The sequence below is a fragment of the Desmodus rotundus genome, chromosome 3, assembly GCF_022682495.2.
Source record: "Desmodus rotundus isolate HL8 chromosome 3, HLdesRot8A.1, whole genome shotgun sequence".
In the NCBI taxonomy this organism is placed as follows: Eukaryota; Metazoa; Chordata; class Mammalia; order Chiroptera; family Phyllostomidae; genus Desmodus; species Desmodus rotundus.
In genome coordinates, this window is record NC_071389.1 from 20,296,667 (window position 1) to 20,318,535 (window position 21,869).

The 21,869-nt window shown below is 44.2% G+C and overlaps 2 protein-coding genes across 3 annotated transcripts in view; one reads left to right on the forward strand and one right to left on the reverse strand.

Moving 5' to 3' along the window:
• The window catches only part of RBBP4 (RB binding protein 4, chromatin remodeling factor), a 21,756-nt gene extending 14,694 nt beyond the window's left edge, over nucleotides 1-7,062 (forward strand). The window contains exons 9-12 of the mRNA XM_053920566.1: nucleotides 1,500-1,576; nucleotides 1,668-1,725; nucleotides 1,814-1,924; nucleotides 6,069-7,062. Of these exons, the coding sequence (XP_053776541.1) occupies nucleotides 1,500-1,576; nucleotides 1,668-1,725; nucleotides 1,814-1,924; nucleotides 6,069-6,134 (312 nt within the window). The 3' untranslated portion in view covers nucleotides 6,135-7,062. The remainder of the gene's footprint in view (nucleotides 1-1,499; nucleotides 1,577-1,667; nucleotides 1,726-1,813; nucleotides 1,925-6,068) is intronic.
• On the reverse strand, nucleotides 6,912-21,715 carry SYNC (syncoilin, intermediate filament protein). 2 transcript variants are annotated; one of them, XM_053920563.1, is made up of 5 exons: nucleotides 21,586-21,715; nucleotides 15,370-16,600; nucleotides 9,484-9,608; nucleotides 9,266-9,321; nucleotides 6,912-8,208 (listed from the first exon to the last, which is right to left on the reverse strand). In XM_053920563.1, the coding sequence occupies exons 1-5, from the start codon at nucleotides 21,636-21,638 to the stop codon at nucleotides 8,198-8,200; spliced, it is 1,476 nt and encodes a 491-aa protein (XP_053776538.1). In that variant the 5' UTR covers nucleotides 21,639-21,715; the 3' UTR covers nucleotides 6,912-8,197. The 2 variants fall into 2 exon arrangements, with proteins under 2 accessions (XP_053776538.1, XP_053776539.1); XM_053920564.1 differs by lacking the exon at nucleotides 9,266-9,321.
• Nucleotides 21,716-21,869: the final 154 nt, after the last annotated feature.

Here is a 21,869-nt window from a genome sequence, read left to right on the forward strand (position 1 = left end):
ATTGATTTTGCAGTTCAAGCCTAAGGTACTGGCTGCATATTTTCTGCCTCATCAGCTTAAGCCTCTCTTTCTTTCTCCCTTTCTCTCTTTCTCTCCCTTTCATTCCTTCTCTCCCTCCCTCCCTCCCTCAACTTACTGATAATAGAGAGAAAAGAGAGAGACTGTTTTTTAAAAAATTTATTTATTTATGCATTCATTGGTTGATTCCTGTGTGTGCCATGACCAGGGATTGAACCCATAAATTTGGTGTATTTGGGACAATGCTCTAACCAACTAAGTTACCCCACCAGGGATAAGTTCCCTTTTTATTTCTTTTTTCTTTTTAAGGGGGTTGGGGGTGAGGAGGAGAGAAACATCCATCAGTTGCCTCTTGTACATGCTCTGAACCTACAACCTAGGCTTGTGCCCTGACCAGGAATTAAACCTGCAACCTTTCAGTTTATGGGACAACACTTCAACCAACTAAGCCACACTGGCGAGGGCTTAAGCTCCTTAACATGTAAAGTTCTCTGGCACAATTCAAGAAATAAGTTTATTGCAAGGGTACTGTGAGAACCACATTACAGTCTTCTTTGCTGTCAAAAAACTTAAAATTTTATAGTGAGGAAAGGCCCACTTATTATCACTGTAATACAATACTGTTTTGTCAAGTGTTAAGACTCTAAGGGTGGTCAGAGTTAATTTCGGTGTGTGACTGTGGCATCCAAACGCACTCTGTGTGAACCATATCTTACACACCTAGTCTCAGCCTTATTTTCCACTCTTCAGCCTGCTCCAAGGAACATTTCGTCCTTGCTTTTAATGGTGGTGTTGCCTGGAGGGTATCCAAATTCTTCCCTAAATACCGTTTGTTAATGCCCTCTTATCTGTACCATGAAGCTAGGACTTTCTTACCAAACAGTTTTAATAATTAGGAGATTGTGGCCTGTATAGTAGCTAACTTTAATAAAAAATTGTTGTAAGGGGTCATTTTTAATCAGTCTATATAATATTGAATTCATAATAAATATTTGGGGAAATGGTGTGTATAATGTTACTGTAGTTCTTAGGTCAGAATTTTATTATATTTGTCTAGAGGCCAGAATTAGATGAGATTAAATACACTGAGGTCTTCAAAAATATAAGCGCAAATAAAAGCTGATATCCTAGGTTACTTTTAGAGAGAGGGGAAGGGAGGAAGAAAGAGGGAGAGAAACATCAGTGTACGAGAGATACATCAGTCAGTTGCCTCTCACACGCCCCCAGCCAGGGACCTGGCCTGCATCCCAGGCTTGCGCCCTGACTAGGAATCGAACATTGATCTTTCAGGTCGCAGACTGGCCCTCAATCCACTGAACCACACCAGCCAGGGCTTATCTGTCAGTTTTAACTTTACTGTCTAAAGTACTTTGACTTCTGTCCTTTTATTGACAAAAATTTTAATTGTTTAAATATAATTTTAGGTATGTTTTACTCAATTTTGTAATTGAAAGCTTTTCTGCTTTCTTTCTTCTGCATAGGTTCAATGGTCACCTCACAATGAGACTATTTTGGCTTCCAGTGGTACTGATCGCAGGCTGAATGTCTGGGATTTAAGGTAAGTGTTGTATTAGTTACTCTTTGTGGAATTATTTTCTTGATTTATAGTTTACAAAATGAGTTAATTTTTAAAAATCTTTTGGTTCTAGTAAAATTGGAGAGGAACAGTCCCCAGAAGATGCCGAAGATGGGCCACCGGAGTTGTTGGTATGTTACAAACATTGAGCAATTGAAATCATCCGTAATTTAATGTCTTCTATCTGCTTTTCATATCTTATTTTCCTCTCTCCTTCAGTTTATTCATGGTGGTCACACTGCCAAGATATCTGATTTCTCCTGGAATCCCAATGAACCTTGGGTGATCTGTTCTGTGTCAGAAGACAATATCATGCAGGTGTGGCAGATGGTAAGTATTTAGTTATTTGGGGGAGGTTAAATAAAGGAGGTATAGTGTCACTTAATATTTATATATTTCATGAATGGAAGTGGTATCTCTGTTCACTTCGCTCCTGAGTATGACTTAAGTGTTTGTCTACATATATCATTTCAGTATCATTTTCAGCTGCCTGCTCCTTTCCTTTATCTGGTTATCCCACTGCTTTCTCTTGCCCAATTAAACCAAAATTTGCTTCTTTCCTCATTGTCCCTACTCCCCTTTCCTCCCAACTTGGCTGTTTTCCATACGGCTCTAGTGTTTCCCTGGCTGACCACACTTGAAAATTCAAGAGTTCTCCTTCACTATCTGTTCAACTCTAGGTTTAGTTCACTTATCAGACTTTATGTTGTCTGTTTCTGCGATGCGATGTTTCTCCCATCTGTACTCATCTTGCAAATATAAACATGCACCCAACTTTGCTGTCTGTTCCACACCCTAGGTTTTTGCTCAGGTTCTCATTACCACTTGCTCAACTATTGCAGTAGTCTCCTAATAAGTATTGGCTTGCCTCCTGTGTCTCCCTCTTTGCTAGCAGTTGAATATTTAGGAATGAATGGTCATTCCCTTGAAATCACCTGTGAACATGCCTCGTACAGTTCCTACCACAATGTCACAGCATCACTACCGTTTCTCTGTGAAGCTTTACTAGATTTCAAAAACATTCCCTGCCTTTATACTCCAGTTGGATATTATCGCCGTTCTTTGAATTTTTAGAGTGCTTGAAATTTAATAAAGATAACTATAATTTCTAATATATGGCAACATAAGAAAACAGTTGCATTCTACAGATGGACGGTGGTGATAGTTGCACACGAGTTGAATGGACTTAATGCCACTGAGCTGTATCCTTAAAAATGGTTAAGATGTTAAATTTTATGTTTGTATGTATTTTGCCACATTTTCTTAAAAAACTACACACAGTTGCATAACTTTTCATTACTGGTACCCTGATAAATGAAAAGAATTCCAGAGAAATTTTGGTGTCTCAGGGTGGATCTAGAGGCAGGAATAAACTCCAGGGGAAAGTTTGGGGCTCAACATTAAGAAAAAATGTTTTAAAACTTTCCTACAGGATAGCACTATTAATGAGAGTGTTTGTAGCCTATGAGACTTAACAAATTATATTACATCCATACTTTGGTATTATATGTATTAAAGAAGTATGCTTAGTTTGCTGAAATATTCAGGACATACTATTAAGCAGAGAAAAAGAACAGGTTGCAGAATAGCATGGTTGAATCCCTCCTGTTAAAATTATGTGTATCGGGCTTGTGTTTAAATACAGGTAGTAGGTATTTATTTTAGAAATCTGTTTGCCAAAAATATAGTTTGTACACTTAGGGAGTTCTTGATTTCTTTATATCCTTCAAGGATGAGTTACATGTGTAACGGAAGGTCCACCTCACCTACAGAAAATTAGTATGAAAAGTTAAGAGTTCTAACAGGAAGGTGAAATGAGCTTCCTTGGATAATCTCTCAAAGATATTTTAGTGGTTGTCATGAGAACGTTGTAGGATAACGAACTCCATCACCTTCAAGGCTATCAATTTCGGGCCAGGTTGTTATTTTACTCAGTTGTTGGGGTATGGGTTTAAAAATGTTTATTTGTTTTCTTTTTTATCTTCACCCTTGGAGGTCATGCTTACTGATTTTTTTTTTTTTTTTTTAAGGGGGGAGAGAGGGAAAGACATCTATGTGAGAAACATCAAAAATAATTTTTTTTAAATTTCAATTGCAGTTGACATATAATATTAGTTTTGGGTGTACAACATGGTGATTAGACATTTATATAACTTAAGACAGCAATTTTCAACCAGTGTGCCAGAGCAGGCGCACTGGTGTGACACAAGAATTTTTAAAACATTCGGTATCGGCCTATTTAGTCAGGGGCCTCTTTTCCCTTAGATTGTCAAGTAGAAAAATGACTGCTGCTAACCAGTCTCTGTCCAGTTGTGAAGGAAGTATAGTTATACCTTTTTTTTTTTGTCAGATCAGCAAAATATACGTTGTTTGGTGTGCCGCAGAGTTTTAGTAAATTAGTTTATATGAGTGCCACGAGATGAAAAAGGTTGAAAATTGCTGGCTTAAGAAATGGTCACCCCGTAAGTCTAGTACTTGACACCATACGTAGTTATTGCAGGGAGTCTCTTGCTATTTATAAGAAGTCCCTTTTGGCTACACCTGAGTTTAGGCTAAGGAGGTGACTTAAGGGGGGCCTCTGGATACAGTCTCAGCATGGGTCTGGTCTCCAGAAAGACCAAACACTTAGAGAGTTAGAATTCACAGTTCCACTAACCTGCAAATGGGATTGAGCTCTAAAAAACTCTTGGAAAAGCCCTTGATCTGATGAGCTTTTGTGTTGGTGAATATATTGATTCCAGCTAGAGAAGACATCTGTGCTTCTTGCCCACCTTGCCCTGTGCAGCTCTTCCATTTGGCTGTTCCTGAGTTCTAGCTTTTATAAAAACCAGTAAAAGTAAATAAAGCACTTGCCTGAGTTTGGTGAGTCATTCTAGCAAATTATCAAACCAGAGTAGAAGGGTATGGGAATCCCCAAATTTATAGCCAACAAGCTGGACAGAAGTACCCAGGTAGCATGGGTACTCGGGGCTTATCACTGGCCTCTGGATTGAGGACTGGGGCGGGGGGGGGGGGGGGTTGTTGTTTGTTTTGTTTTTAAGAGAGGGCAAGGGAGGAAGAAAGAGAAACATCACTTAGTGTTGCCTCTTGCATGCACCTGGACCGGGAATTGAACTGGCAACCTTTTGTTGTGTGGGATGATACCCAACCAACCAGGCCACACTGATCAGGATTTAAGTGAGGACAGTCTTGTGGGACCAAGCCCTTAGTCACATCCCTTAAACCTGTAGAGTCTGGTGCTGCCTCTGAATAGTTAGTGTCAGGAGTAAATTGGCATGTTGGATACATGGTTGGCATCAGAGAATTCATGTTAGAGACAAAGACTAAATTCATTGTCAGAAAACATCACACAATTTTGTACATTTCCCTGCATTCAGGTTACAAGTTCTTTAAGGACAGGTCAATCCCATCCTCTGTAGTTCCTCACCTAGTGATTTGTGCATGTTAGGTGCTAAACTTAGAAGAATTTTACCTAAATGAAAGTGGTTTCTGTATTTAACATTATGCCTTTGGATACAGGTAATAAATCAAGAAATAGAAGCAGAGTTTATTTTATGTAAGAGCAGTTTTCACTTAAAAATATTTATAAGTTGAGATTTGGAACATACAGTTGTGGTGAGGTTTCTCTTTTTTTAAGTAAACAATTGAGTGATTTTTAGTATATTCACAGAATTGTGCGACCTTTACCACCATCAAATACGCCAAAAAGAAACCCCATAACCACTCATACCCACTACCCATCACGTCTCATTTTCCTCCAGTCCTCTCAGCCCTAGGCAGCCACCAATCTACTTTCTCTATGGATTTGCCTATTCTGGACATTCAGTATAAACAAAATCATACAATATGTGACTGGCTTTTTTATTGCCAAATGGTAGTCCATTTACAGATATAACATTCATTTTACTTATCTATTGATCATTCATTGGACATTTGTAGTGTTTTTACTTTTTTTTTTTTAAAGATTGTATTTATTTTTAAAGATTTTATTTATTTATTTTTTAGGGAGGGACAGAAACATCAATGTGTAGTTGTCTCTTGCACACCCTGCACTGGGGACCTGGCCCGCAACCCAGGCATGTGCCCCGACTGGGAATCGAACTGGTTGACACTCAGTCCACTGAGCCACACCAGCCAGGGCTGTTTTTACTTTTTGACTGTCACGAATAATGTCTGGCTGAAGGACTAAAGAAGGTTGATTATCAAGACATACAATAACCATACTTCAGTTTTGTGGGAATGTTCTAATGCAGGGGTGTTGGCCTGTGGGCCAGCTGTCTGTTTTTATTAGAACACAGCCGTGCCCTTTCATTTCCGGATTGTCTGGGCTGCATTCATCTAACAACTGCAGGGTTGAATAGTTGCAACAGAGACTACATGGGCCATAATTTGTTTACCCGATCTGATCTGTTTTTGAAACCTTCAAGAACTTGGCTTCATGTTTACTGAATACTCTTTTTTTGTTTCTGGGCAGGCAGAGAACATTTATAATGATGAAGATCCTGAAGGAAGCGTGGATCCAGAAGGACAGGGGTCTTAAATACATCTGCACTGCTTGTGATTTTAGACTCCCCTTTTTTCCTTTCAACCCTGATGATACTGATTTAACACTGGTTTTGAGACCCAGACTTTGTTCAGCTATCCCTCTCTATTAGGTACCATCAGCAATGCTATTAGCCCAAGCTGAGGGTGTTTTCTAAACGTTAACCGGGGGGCTTGATTCAGCAAAGCCACAGACTTATATTTAAATTTTCTTCAGGAATTTTCTAGTAACAAAAATCTAAAGTAGCCACCAAAAGGGGATTATTGTGTGTGGTTATTTTATTTTTCTTCTAATGCTATATCCCCAAGTTTTCGGACTCATTTAAGTAAAGGCTTAGAAGTGAGTAAGGAATAGAGCCACGTAAGATAGGTGTCTGAGCCATGAAGTACAAGTACTGCAAGATGTCATTTTTATTCAGGAATTAGGGGAGATTCAAGTCATACAAATTGCTACTCTGAAATCTTCACACCTGTCTTTCCAGGATGCACATTTTCCTCTGTAGGCCAGTCTCCTCTAAGTTTCTTGAGTTAAGTCAAAACTACACGTTCCTCTTTCCCCATATATTTTTGCTTGTTAGTGTATTTCTTGAGCAGTTTTCATATTATTTCTTTCCTTTCTGTGAAATGGTTTTTTTTTAAAAAAAAAAAAAAACTTGGGACCACCAAGTTGTAAAGATGTATGTTTTTACCTGACAGTTTTACTACAGGTAGACTGTCAAGTTGAGAAGAGTGAATCAATAGCTTGTATTTGTTTTTCAAATTAAATTAATCCTGGATAAGAGTTGCCTTTTTTTTTTTAGGAGTTAGTCCTTGACCACTAGTTTGAGACCATCTGTTTTGGGTGACCCGTTTCACCAGCAGGCCTGTTATTCTCCATGACTAACTGTGTAAGTGCTTATAATGGAATAAATTGCTTTTCTACATAACTCCATGTGCTGATGGGTTTTCTTTAGTATATATCTATCAAACACCAGTCTCTGGCTTCTAGAAGAATCCTTAGATGCATGTTTTCTGTGGTCTTTGACTATCAAGAGCAAAATTAATTGTAATAGACCCAGAACTATAGAAAAGAGCTTCACTCCTTCCCGTGGAAAGTGAAAGATACAAAACACTGAATCACAGGTGCACAGATTAGTCTTTGATAAAATAACATCTTACTGAAGTCTATCCCCAGGAAACCTTACATGGACTCCCAAGAATGTCAAAGGCAGTGAGGCAGAGAGATTTTAAGGCAAAAATTAAGTTTGGAAAAGGTATTTGAACCTTTTCTGAGAAGTTGAATCTCCCCAGTATGTTTTGCACTGGGGGCCTGCACTGAGAGGTCAGAAACAATAGACTCTTGAAAGCCTTTCTGGCTGAGCGCTGTGACCAGATAAAATGCCTGGTTTTCTGTAATCACTGGGTCTGACTGAGTAGGTCACTGACCGGAAATTGTCATGAGATACAATCTTTTGGGAAATCTGGATTAGCTCCGTTTTTTCAAGTCAGTAGTTCTTTTAGAGTATAGTGAAAATTATCTTGACACAAGTAAACTATGAGTCAGCATAGACTTAAAGAAAAGTAAACTTTGAAAAAGGATTCATTTTAAAGTCTAACACTCAAGGCGTGACACAAAAATTCAAATTGTAAACCCATATCATGAAAACTGGCTGTCTTTTGACCAGAAAACTGTGCTTCAAAAAAAATGTTTTTGGTTTAGGTCAGTTCCAGGCACGAAGCGCTCTTCAGCAGACTGCAGGTGTACATGCACTGACCCTTTACTCAGCCTGCAGGTTGCTGCCGGAGGGCAGGAGGCTTGTGTTTTCCCATCCTCTGTGCACTGATCGGTACCAGCAGCCCCACGACGGAACCCAGCTGGGAACCAGCTGATGGCTTCTGCCTCCAGCCAGCCCTAGAATCTTTTTAAACAGGTCGGCCAGTATTTGTAAATTTCCCAGGGTGAATTGCTTGCCAAGTCCCTGGCACTCTTCTCTGGAAAAAGTGTCCAAAGGGTACTTAGTGATCCTTAGTGCTAAGAAGCTTTTTTGGTTGTTTCAGAATTACAGATTCCACCATACATTTCTAAACAGCTCCTGTAAGGTTGAAAAAAAAAAAAAAAGATGAGTTTGTACTTTCTGCAGCTTGAAATATTACCGTATAAAGTTTATAACGGTGAACTGAAATTTAGTGCAGGCTACGTTGGGGAGAGTGCTAGACTGGCTCGCGACCAGGGATGACTTTTCCCCTAGCAAATACTTGGGTGCCTCCTATTTGCAAAATAATGAATGGTAACCTGTCTGATGGTGATGGGAGGAGCTAGGTAAAATTTTTGCCTGAAATTCTGTAGTTTCCTTTCTTTGAATTAACCACTGACTTCCCTATTGTACTTTTAATCTGATCCACACAAAGGTGTTTAACAGATCATTTTCCTCAATTACAAGGCTCTGGTAATCTCCCAAACAGTTAAGTAATCAGTTCTGCCTGGATGAAGCACAGTAAAAGAAAATCCTAGAAAGGTAGGACAAGCATCAGTTACAATAGTTATTCGTGAGTGTGTATCCAAGCTGTAAGATTAACTAGGAAGTTAAGAATAAAATTTGTGTATTTAACTAGTGTACAACTTGACAGAGACCTTTTTCATCCTTTCTTTATCGAAGAGAATCTAAAGTTTGAAGAATAAGAACATACTGGTACATAGAGAAATTAGTGGGTAGGTGTGTTGCTTGTTTCGTAATCTAAGCAGCAATCCTGTCCCTCAGCCCTTAACACCCTCTCCAGCCTCTTTATGTAGATTAATTTAGCCGCCTTGGCCTCTTTTGTCATAGTCTGAATTAGGTAGCATAACTGCCTCTGCCTCCTCTGCTATTCTAAGGAGACTTGATGAGAGCAGATGGAGTAAGGTGGGAGGAAAGTGAATGCACAGAGCTTAGATGTTTTATCCTGTTACAGAATTCCTGGTGATAATGAGGGCGTGTTTTTGAGTCCTACCAGAAACCGAAACATTCCAATAAACAATGCTTGAACCAGGCAAATTGGAGGTATGTGTCATCACTAAATGGTTTGCCATTGGACACACACTCAAGTTCTTCTCAGGCATTAGTATTGTTAAGCAAGCAATGCAAACACCACTCTCGCACCCACAAGGGTCACCTTGAGACTGTGTCTCGATTCCACCTGCCTGTTCCAGGCTCTTGGGTAGCATAGCCCTTTAAAGAAAAAAAGCCATTTTTTATCTGTTCATGGATGAGATCATTTTCAAAATAATTTCCCCCCAACTCTTGAGTGAAATTCCCCTTACACAACATCTGCCCTCCCCACCAGCCACTCAGCCAGCATTATTTGAGATGGGGGTAGCAGCAAAAACTGACTTATAAGTTGAGAGCTCTTCAGCAAGGCTGATCCTTAGCTGCTCCATCTCTTTGTTCTTCTGTTGCTGGAGTTGCACCCCACTTCTTAATTGCCTCTGTCGTTCTTCCATTTTCTCCAGCTGTTCCTGCATCAGAGGGGCCAAGAACATATCTGATGAGCCAAACAATAAACATCTTACATAGTCCGTTGCAGTTTACAAAGCACTTCCTTGTCTATCGTTTAATCTTCATAGCAGCATCGAGGTTGAAACTGATTCAAGAGGTGGTGTTTTGACAAAGTGATACCCTATTTGAAGATGGTGACCTGAAAGGAGTCTTGTCTGTTAACTGCAGCTTGCTTCTTACTAGAATCCTGCCAGGGGTAGACAGGTACTCAGAGGGACTTTTTAGTTTCACGGTTTTAAGAAGTGTTGGGGAGGAATTTGATCTCTACTTGGTGAGCTGAGAATTTTATAGATCTCTTGCTCTGTAGGCAAGTTTGTTTCCATTAAGCCTGAATTTGTTTTTTGTTTTTTTTTAAATGTTCATTTAGAAGAAGGTGCTGTGCCCTGGGGGCCCCCTGGAGCTTTCAGATAACTGTCCACTCCCCATTTTGCCCACACCAGGCAGGATGCATTCTGCAAATGGTCGCTGCTGAGGGTTAATGCCTGAACAATGAGGTAAGGAAGATGTCAGCAAATCAGTCTGGTGTTAGTTGCTAGCTGGCATGGATCCTTAGGAAACATGAGGGAGTTGGAAGTCATGTTTTAAAGGGGCAGTGACTTCTCGAATTTTGGAGAAGAGTAAGAGAAATCCAATTTGCGCAGATGCTGTTATTAGAAGGATCTAAACAATTTGCTCTCTGAGTCATCCTTGATTTACCCGTGGCGCATCAATCTGCAGTGGTTAACACTCTGGCTGAATCTCAATGTAAACATGATCGAAGGCCTTGTGTGGTGCCTCTCCACACTCGGGCACCACACAGCGATGCGGCCTCACCATCTAAGCGTGTCTTCTGAAGGGAAGCACCTGCACACCTCTGTGCCCCAATTTCCCAAGCCCCACTAGCAAACCTGTTACTTTGGCGAGGTGCCAAATACCATACGTGCTCGAGAAGGCAGCCTGCACCATTGGTGCTTTGACAGGGAAGAATAGTGTCCCGGGGTGAAGGACGTGTGGCGGCAGTGACTAGCATTAGGGACAATCTCCAGCCTTAGCCCTATGTAGCACCACTAGATTAACTTTCTAAAAACTGCCTTATCACAGTCTCCCAAATGCTTCCCACTTCCTTTAGTCTGGCCTTCAGACCCCCTCTAGTTTGACCCCTCTCTCTAACTGGAGCCTCCATTATTCTTACATGTGGACATTGCCCCCTAGCCTGCACTGTCTGCTATGAACGTCACTAGCCACATGTGGCTGTTAGTGCTTGAAGTATGACTCGTCCAAACTCAGATGTGCTGTAAGTGTAAGCAGATTTCTAAGACTTGGCACAAACATAAAACACTTCAAATTTTGATACTGATTATATGTCGAAATTCTAATAGTTTTATATTCTGGGTTACATAAAATACTAATTTCACCGGTTTCTTATGTATTTTTTTTAGTGTGGCCACTAGAAATTTTAAATGACATCTGTGCCTTGCATGAGACTTGGGTTGGACAGTGCTGATCCAGCCTGACCAACTCAGGTCTCTGTGCCTTTGCTTCCGCCACTTCCGTCACCCGGACAGCATCTGCTGTTACGTTATTACCTTTCAAATGCATGTCCAGCTCCCACTCAGATCACAGGTTCCTGAGTCTTCGCACCCTGCACATAATGCTTGTTGATGTAAAACTTGCAGATAGTGAGCGTATTCCATATTTCAGCATTATCCACCTCCAGTTTCCAGTCAAAACCAGATCATTCCCAGCAAATTCTTCGCCTCCCACTGTAGCCAGTCCAAATCCTACCCATTGTACTCCACAAGTCTCACACTGTCTCCCCTCATAAGGTGTAAGTTGTCTATCAGGCTTTTTCAGTCCACCCACCACCCTGCCACTTTCAAGAGTACACACCTATGTGCCAGGCACTATTGCAAGTACTTTACGAATGAATATTAACTGGCTCATTCCCTGCCAAAGCCTATGATGTGTCTTAGACATGTGTGGGAGCAGAGCCATATGGGCTAAGAAATTTGTCCAAAGTTTCCCAGTTAGGAAGTGGTAGAATTAGGTCTTGCCATTTGGCTTAGAGTTCACATTCTTAATGTTTTGGTTTTTTTTTTTGTCTGCTCTTTAGTGGTCTTCAGACTTTCCCATGATACCCCAGGAGGCCAAAATGGAGTGCCCCTACCACTTTAATTACACAGTAGCTCCACTTTTGCCTGTTTTATATATTGGCATTCCATATGCAGTTCTATTTGGGGAAAGGATCTGTGGCTCTGAAGAAAACCTCTTTTTGAAAACCACTTACCTAAAGATTACATAAAGCCCTTTTTCACGTTGGTTCTCTCCAGCCTTATCGCTCCACTCACATTCCTTATGATCCAGCCACCCTCACTTCCTGTGACATGCCTCTTTGTGTTTTCATGCTTTTGTATAAGCTCTCCCCTCTACTTAGAATGCCTTTCCCTTGTCTACCCCATGAATCCTTTCACACAAACACCGTGCAGTGGTTGACAGTGGACTTGAGCTATATTGCACAGGATTATATCCTCCCATCACTTCTTAGCTGTATAACCCTGGACAAATGACTTAACGTGTCTGTCTCACCTGTTCTCTCATTTTTCAAACGATGACAGTAGGTCATGCTGATCTCAGAGCGGTAAGGATGAAATAAATTATTACAAGTAAAGAACTTCAAGTACATGCCATCTATTAATCAATCCTCTTACAGAATTTCACCCCGTCTCTCCGGCAGGGATAATGACAGCAGCTTCATTGGTACAACACAATGCCTTACTGCTGTGACTATTACAGTGTTTACCACATTGGAGTCTATTATTTCATTGATTCTACGGCTTTGACGTTTTAACAGGTGGGAATGGATCTTAAAATCCTGGCCAGGTGGCTCAGTGGGTTGTAGCATCATCCTGTACACCAAAAGGCTGTGGGTTTGATTCCCTGGTCGGGGCACATAGAAGAGGGAACTGATCAATGTTTCTCTCTAAAATCAGTAGACATTTTTGGGTGAGGGATAAAAAAAAGTCAAGTGTCTTTGATTTTAGGAAGTATGTTCATTTTATCTGGTATCCCTCCTGGACTGTAAACTGTTGGAGGGCAGGGACTCCCCCCCCCCCAATTTCCTCTGTCAGCGCATAGCCCCCTGCCTGGCACACAGACAGTATCTGTTGGCACAAGTAAGTCAGCACTTGGACAATATCTGTGGAATGAATACACGAAAGAGGCAGTGCTCACAACTGCAACAGTGAAGTGTACCTTTAAAAGTAATCAGGTGCCATAAGTGACCTTTGGCAAACAGTTTAGGAAGCCATTTCAGAAAGAATTAGCTGCTTCATACCTTAATTCCTACTTTAATTATGGTATAGTGACGGAGACACTCATCAAGAGTGTTCTTCATAGAACGATCCATGGAAAGTTACGTAATCATCAAATCTGAATAAATCCAGTACGGTGATAAAAATCACGGGGGGAGACAAATTCTACAACTCAAGTACTGTGCTAGAAAATGAATCCAGAGCTCTGGCTGGTGTGGCTCAGTGGACTGAGCGCTGACCTGTGAACCAAAGGGTCGGTCACTGGTTCGATTCTGGGTCAGGGCTCCCAGTATGAGAGGCAACCAGCCGATGTTTTTCTTTCTCCCTCCCTTCCCATCTCTCTAAAAATAAATAAACAAAATCTTAAAAAATAAAACAAAAACAAATCCAGATGATTCCCTGTGTATGGCACTACCATCCCAGTCACTCTTGCCTGCCATCTCAGCATTCTCTTTGACTTCCCACCTCTGCCCCATTCATTCAGTGGCCAAGTTTATTCCACACTTGTTCTTGCATTCATGCTCTTCCTTTTGTTCCCGCTATCATTGTTTTCTTTTACCTACAGTAGCTTCCCAGTTGATCTCCCTCGCCTCTGGGTCTAGAGCCCATTTTACTCACTGCCACCAGTACTTTTTCTAAAAGTAGAGGAACAATCATGTTAAATACTTTTATGTTTTTATTTTCTAAATTAAATTCATTGGGATAACATTGGTTAATTTAAATACCTTTAATGATGCAACTGACTACTGAATAAAGTCCAAACTCCCTGGTTTGATTCCAAAGTCTAATGTGATCGGCCCCTACCCACCTTTACAGTTCAACCCACCTCTCAGTGTTTCACCTTTCACATGCAGCCAAGTTACTAGTTACATTTCAGATACACTGGGCTAATTAAATATATTAAAATTACCTTCACCTACTTCTCTTTACTTTCTTAATGTGACTTTCAGAAATCTTTAAATTATATATGGGGCTTGCATTATATTTCTTTTGGACAGCACTGGTCTAAATCTTGCCTATACTTCAATACCTAGCTCAAATAACACCTCTTCTTCCACAAAGGGTTCTCTGATGTAACCCATGGCTAAAAATAACCTCATTTTCCCATAGCACTCTTACCTTAAATCTTAACTCTTACCTTAACTCTTAAATCACATGTTACTTCCTATCTGGGGTTACAATTAATGTAGCGCCTATTTGAGTGTAAGCTATTAAAATAAGTACGCTTTCACTAGATTGTGAAGCAATAAAAAAGCAATGGGGGTCAGGGTGAGGATACTACACATAAGCATAGTTTGAAAACATTCAATATTATCACCAAAAAACCCTGCTGTTTTCATAACACAAGCTATAGAAAGCTTGGGTAAAGTGAGTGCAGCCATTTTTAACAGAGGACATGTTCCCTTAAGGATGTATCAGGATATCTGGGAAGGCATAAGATGTTTAAGTATTTTTTTTAAAGATTTTATTTATTTATTTTCAGAGAGAGGGGAAGGGAGGGAGAAAGAGAAGAAAAAACATCAGTCACCCATCTCAATGGGGGACCTGGCCTGCAACCCAGGCATGTGCTCTGACTGGGAATCAAACCGGCGACCTCCACTGAGCCACACCAGCCAGGGCTAAGATGTTTAAGTTTTGTCAAAAGACAAAAATCCTGCTCTGAAAGGTACCACACTGTAATCTCACAGTGCAGATTTAACTGATATGCACTCTGAGCCAGAGAGTCCGAGGGAAGGAAAACATACCTCCCCAAAGCTCCCAGCCTGTGGGGGACATTGTTTATTCACGAATATTTATATCCCACTGTTCCATACAGGGATTAGAGCTGGCTCACAATTAATCAGAAGTAACTTCACTACAAGTGAAATGGTGACAAATGCACACAAAAGGAAAATAAGGAATAGAGATTTATAGATCTCATACCAGTTTTAAGACTGCAAAACTTCAAGGCAGAGATCAGATAAGTGGGACTTGAGGTTGCATTTTGGGGGAGGGGAAAGAATGAATGAATTTCAATTTGCCTCACTCCCTCTTGCTCTCTGTAAGGTGTCATTCACTTGGAACTGGAAAACTGTGCCATGGAAAGAGCACTGACAAATTTGGGGTTGGTCAGACAAAGTTCAAGTTACTCTGGCTCACTGAGTCTCACTTTCCTCTATTAAATATATATATATTGGACTTGGAGGATTAATGAGAGGATCAAATGAGATAATTGGTGTAAAAGTGGGGTGAACTAAGAGTGCAGATCATTTTCAGCCCTTTGCACAGGCCTGAATGCACTAAATAAAGAGTGTGGTAAGGACGTGAGTGAATGGCCCCAAAGAATAAATTGTTATTCAATATCCTTCATCCCCAAAAACATCTGCCTCCCAACACCTTTTCCTTCCCCAGGCTAAAAGACCGCAATCCCCGTCATGTCCAATGGGCCTACCCTGTACTGCTGCACCTCCTCATCTCGTTTTTGCCTCACAAGTGTGATCTGGTCCTCCAGGTTCCTGTTCTGTAGCTGGAGCTGCCGGGCCTCTGCTTGCAGGGGTCTCAGAGCCTCCTTCATCTCCTGGATCTCTGCCTGCGTTTTCTGCAGGGCTTTGGCAGCAGCTTCTTTCCTCTCTAGGAGCCGCAGCAGCTGAGGCTCATACTCCTCCTCCAGGCCCTGGCGGCTCTCTGCCATGAGATTCTCAAACTGGGCAGAGAGCCGTCTGCTCTCCTGCAGGAAGTGCCCATCCCCCTGGCTTGGAGGTGCTTCTAGTTGTTGCCGTAACTGCTCCTTCTGCTTCTGATAGGCATCCCGGAGCTGGGCCAGTTCCTCCGAGAGCTGGGCTGCCCGTGCAGTCAGCATTTCCCGGAAATCCGCAAACTGGGCCACGTCCTGCCGTCGGCACTCCAGCTGGTATTGGTAGGCCACACATTCCTTTGTCACCTTGAAGAGTTTCTGCTTGACCAGCCGGATCTCCTCCCGTAGCCCGTCCCTCTCCAGCTCTACTTGAGCATGCAGTTTGTAGGCACCCAGGATGTCCTGATGGACTTGCTGCACCTCCTGGAGGGCTGGCTCCCGCAGCAACACAAGCTCATGAATGAGCTGATCCCTTTCCTCTTCCAGCTGGGCCACAGCTTGGACACATTGCTGGAAACGCCCTTCAAGCAATTCCAGGTCCTCTATGCTCAGGCTCTCCTCTGGGCTGGGACTAGCCCCGGCTCCGAGGCTCTCCTCGGGGTTAGGTTTCTCCTCGTTTGTGAGCGTCTCTCCCCCATAGGCCATCTGCTCTGGGCTTGTCTCCTCTGGCTTCACAGTCTCCTCTGCATACAGCGTCTCCTCCGGCTTCACAGTCCCCTCCGGCTTCACAGTCCCCTCCACATACAGTGTTTCCTCCGGCTTCACAGTCTCCTCTGCATACGGTGTCTCCTCCTGCTTCACAGGTTCTTCCACACACAGGGCCTCCTTTGGCTGTCTGATCTCCTCAATGTGCAGTGTCTCCTCAGGATTCTCAGTCTCTTCCACATACAGTATGTCATCAAAGTCCCCTGTGGCCCCCAGGTAGAGAATGTCCTCCAAGTCCAAGGTCCCCTCCAAAGATAGAACAACTTCTGGGTCCAGGGTCCCCTCCTCATCCGGGGATTCAGAGTGCTCTTGAAAAGAAGAACTGGCCTCTGTCCCTGCCCCTCTGCAAGAGAAATGAGGAGATGTGAGCGGGCAGCCACCATCCCAGGTGGTTCGTGACTGGAGCCATCAGACCCAGGCCTGGGGGTATCGGGTTCTCACTTCTGGGCACTCGTTTGCTCCCTTCCCTCCACGGATCTGTCCCCACACAGCCCATGGCTTAGACCCTCTGACAACACGCCCGTGAGGTCCATGTCTAGTGTCCGCTCACACACCTTCAAGGACAGGAAGCTCACACCTGGGCCACCACTATTTGTGTTGCTACCGTAAAATTCTAATGTTGAGGTAAAACCTTCTTCCCTGCAATTTTTATCTGGACTTGATTCTTCTTTCTAGGATCAGACAAGTCTTCTTTTCCATGTAAGTTCTCTAAACACTTAAAGAGAACTAACTTATATTTCAATTGTTCCATGGATGCCAGGGTTTCAAGTGCCCTTCGCATTTGGGTCACTTCTTTCTGACCTGACTCCACATTGTCACTGTTCCTTGGGGATGGGGATGGGAGCAATACACAGGTGTGCCCAGTCTCTGGACTCTAAACTCCTACTGATGCAGCCAAGATTCCCTTAGCATATGGGGCGGCTCCATCATATTCTCGACAAATACTGAGTTTGACTAAAACCCTTCAGGCTTTTTCACAGCAAGTGATTTTAAGCCATATCTCTTGTTCCTGTAAAATGGCAATATTTTTTTCATTTAAAAGATTTTATTTATTTGTTTTTAGAGAGAGGGGAGGGCAGAGAGAAAGAGAGGGAGAGAAACATCAATGTGTGGTTGAATCTCGCGCACCCCTTACTGGGGACGTGGCCCACAACCCAGGAACATGTCCCGACTGGGAATCGAATCTGCAACCCTTTGAGCCACACCAGCCAGGGCTCAATCGTTTTGTTAGAATTGGCCCATTCTTCTAGCCTGTGAAGGCTCTTGAATACAGGTTCTGTAATTCTAACAAATGAGGCCCATAACACAGCTGCCTATTGCCTGCTAGCTCAATCAGTTCCTGTCAAGGAATGTGTTAGAAATGCACAAGAAATAGAGGCAGGAGGAACCTGGTGATCTGATCCAAGTGCCTTTATTTGATGCTGTGCTGAGAGGCAGGCTGAGTCGGGGTTGACTTCAGCACCAGGTGAAGGCAAGAGTGGAGTTTTTAAAAGAAAAAGCGCTGGGTTTGTGAGGGGATAGGGAAAGGGTTAGTGTCTTGTTCTTCCAGGATGTGAACCAGGGCAACGGGCTAGGTAAAGGGCTGGGCTGTTCCCAGGTACAGGAGGGTCAATCTGGCCACTGGCTACTGTGGCTGGCGCCAGGTGTCTATTTTGCACAGTGGGAGAGAGTTTCGATTAAGCCTCGGGCTACCAAGCGAGTTGGGACAACTGAGTCATAGGTAGCCCAGTGGGTTGGAAACTGGCCTGACTGGGTCATAATCGTTCGGGGGGGGGGGGGGGGGGAGGGGATCTGGCCTGACCCTTTCAGAATGCCCCCCCTGCTTCTTTGGCCCTCAAGTGGCATTGGGCTTTCCTGTTTCAAATGCATCTTACCTACCTTGGATCTCTGAGCAATTATTTGAAAATATAAAATACCATAGAAGTAATAATTATTATACTCCTACAGTTCTTAGGTCTTATGTGTCCCAGGCCCTATTCTAAATGTTCAATGTATATCAACTCATTCAATCCTCATAACAATTCTATGAGGTAGTTACATTTTTCCCCATTTTACAGATAAGGAAACAGGTTAAAGGAGATAAAGAAATTTGCTCATGGAAACTCAGGTATTTAAAGTACACCAGTTATAAAATAGACTAAATTTAACTATAGCTTTCAAGAAACATTTTTTTAATGATGTAAAGTATAAAAGACCACTGGCTCAGTGGATTGAATGCCGACCTGGGAACTGAAGGGTTGCTGGTTCAGTTCCCAGTCAGGGCACGTGCCTGGGTTACGGGCCAGGTGCCCAGTTGGGGGCGTGTGAAAGGCAAACATCTGGTATGTCTCTTGCACATCGATGTTTCTCTCCCTCTCATTCTCCCTCCCTTTCCCTCTCTCTGGAAGTAAATAAATAAAATCTTGTTTAAAAAATAAAATAAAATAAAAGTCCCACATATCAAAGAATTGGATTGATCTGTCTTGAAAAGACTTACTTGTACCCAGCTTATAAATTCTACGTCTTAACTCCAAGTTCCCAAAAAAGATTATTTTTACTCTAAATCATCCTGTACTCCGTCCTCTCTAACAGCCCAGGAATCTCTGGCTCCCTTTTCTGTTTTCTCATGTTGGCCCTCTGGAAACTGCAAAAGCCTGGCTCAGCAGGTCCCAGACATCATCGGCTTCCCTCAACCTGGCACCCACACCAAAACCTAAAGTTTGAAGACAAACTCTACAGCTCTTCACATCACTTTACCAGAGAGGAAGTGTCTCCTGGATATTTTTACCAGATGTTGCTTGGTACCTCAAACTCAACTGCCCAAATGATTATTCTCCCACCCTGGCCAGGTGACTCAGTTGGTTGGAGCATCGTCCTGTATATCAAAGAGATCGTGGATTCAGTCCCCCGTGGGGCTGACTCCTGGTCAGGATGCATATGGGAAACAGCCGATTGATGTTTCCCTCTCACATCGATGTTTCTACCTCTCTTTAAAGTCAATAAAAATATATCCTTGGGTGAGGAGAAAATTATTCTCCCTGAGTTTGCTGCACCTGTATTCTGCAGCTCATAGAAACACATCACCATACACCAAGTTGGTGTGGCAGGAAATCTTTAAACAGCCCTTTCCTTTCCCTATACAGCCAACTTACTGAGACTGACCCTTCTGTCTCTGAAAGTCTCAAGTCCCCACCCCCCTCTCCATCCACTGCCAGGGCCCTAGTCCAAGTCATCATTTCTCACCTACACATTTGATCCCGCCCTTCAACAGGCCTTCTCATCCTAGTCTATGCTCTGCCGTGCTCAGCTGACTAAAACATAAAGCAAATCATGTCACCCGGCCCGCCCACAGACAGCCGACTGCTTAGCAGAGATTCAAGGCCCTCAAACGTGTGGCCCCAACATACTTTTTCAGCCTCATCTCGCATTACTTCTCCAGAGTCCACCCGGTGCTTGACAATCTGGAACATGAGTTAATTTTTACAGGTCCTACTCCTAGCCCACAATGTCTAAAGGATGCAGCTGAGAAAATGCAGTTCCTTGTATGCCACCTGACTAGAGAACAGTCCTGGAAAGGTGGAGCTCCTATTGCTAGGAAGGATGTACCTGCTCAGCCAGCCAGAACCCACCCTGACCCTCAACAGAGACCCTGCTTTCCCAGCAGGCAGCCCTCACATCACCCCCCTGCTGGGTCCTCCACCCCGGAATGTCCTAACTGTGTTCAAGGCAGTATTCGATGCATTTTTCATGAGCACTCATTTCTATGCCACTCATCTGTTATCCCCAGTTTATAGATGAGGTAACCGAAGCATAAACACAGCAGAGTAAAGAACTCACTCGAGCTTCTGCTCCAGAGCCAGAGCTCCTTTTGACCACTCTCCTCTTAGAACAGGCATGAGGCCTAAGAGAGGTAAAACACTGAGGGCAGGTATTCTAGAGCTTGGCTCGTAGCACTCCAAATGTGTTTGTGTCTATTTGCCTAACAAATTTCTATTCATGGTTCAAGCCCTGCGGAAGTCCATCCCCCCATTCTTGTGTTTTCAGAGCCCTCTGTATGCGGCTCGTCTTTGCAGTTAGTATTTGCATTATGGACGTGCATCATCTCCCAGGGGAGACAAGCATATAGAAGTGTTGGTCTCCCTGGATAGTCAGATTCCTCAGGACGAGCATAGTCCTCATGCTCTCTGTATCCCAGGGTGGGGCTCTGTCGAAGGAAGGCAGGCAGAAACCGACTGAGATCCAAGGAGGAAACTTGCCCAAGGTCAAGTGGCAAAGCTGGACATAGAACCCAGGCCTCCTGACTTTCAGGTGGTGCTGTTACCACACACCCTGTTGTCTTAGTCACCCCACCCAGGATGCCAGCCCCCTGCTAGAGGCTGCCTTCACACAGTTGCCTCTCTCTAAGGAGCTGGGGGAAAAATAGATTATGGGGGGCCCACGCTCAAGGGGGCCAGCTCAGCTGGGGCCCTTGACCTCAGGCTTCCTAGGTCCCCAAACAGCCTGCCTCTGGCCACTCTGTCCCTGTCCCTAGAAGACTCCAGCAGCTCCCAGCTCTATCAGGGCTGTGGCTGGAAGTGTTTGTGACACTGTGCAGGCGTGGGTCTGACTGTGTATCTGTGTGTATGTATGGCAGTACAGTTGCATGTATGTGTAAGACTATGCTCAGCTTTGTGCATGTGTGACAGTGAAGGGGTGTCGGGTGTGTATTTGCACCTTCACCTCTTGGTCCGTTGGGAAGTCCGGGGCCACAGTCTGGCCTGGGGCAGAAATGCTCTCTGCTTGCCCTAGATCCCTCAGCCACAGGTCCCTCCCCCCAACCAGCGGTAAGCTGACAATGTGGATGGATGCGGCAGGGCTTCGGCTCCAGGGCCCTCCTGCTGCTCTGGGACAGTAGACGCTGCCCCCTTTCGGGCCCCAGACAGCAGAGAGCAAGCTGCCTGAGCAGACTTTTAACTCCAGGCTGGCAGATGCCCAGCCTTGCACCAAGCGTCTCCCACACGGTGAACTCAGCAACCGGCGGCCTCCACCTCCGCTTGTATTTGGGGTGAGGGCTGAAAGAAACAAGTAACTTCTTTGGCTACTATGGGCCAAACGGCATCAGACAGTTGAAAGGGTTGATTTTTCACGGCCCGTGGGAGTGGAGGTATTATAAAAAGCTACTGACAAACGGAGACGCCAGGACCCCGGGCGGGGTCCCTCACCTCCCCCGGCTGGGTGGCTCTGCCCCGTGCCGCGCGCCCGGACCACTACCCCCGCCAGGCGAAAGGTGCTGGTGGGTGGGGGAAGGGAATCCCTCTAGCCCCCCCCCCCTCCCCACAGTGCGGCCCCGCGGGCCCTGGACTGTCCTACCTCCCGGCCTGGGCGGCGCCGTCCCCGCCGCGCCGGGGCTCCGGGCTGGCCATGGCTGCGCGACCCCGGGCTGGGTGGCCGCGTTATTAATAGGCGGCCCCGCCGGCCGCCTGCTCCGCGCCCGCCGCACTGACAGCTGCAGCCGACACCGGATCCCGGCCCCGGGCGGGCGCGCCCACTTGGCCCCGGCTCCTGCCCGCGGGAGGAGGGAGCCGGCCGCGCGGCCAGGGGGGCGGGGAGAGGCCGCCCCTCCCGAGACCAGCCTAGGATGGGGGTGGAGTGGG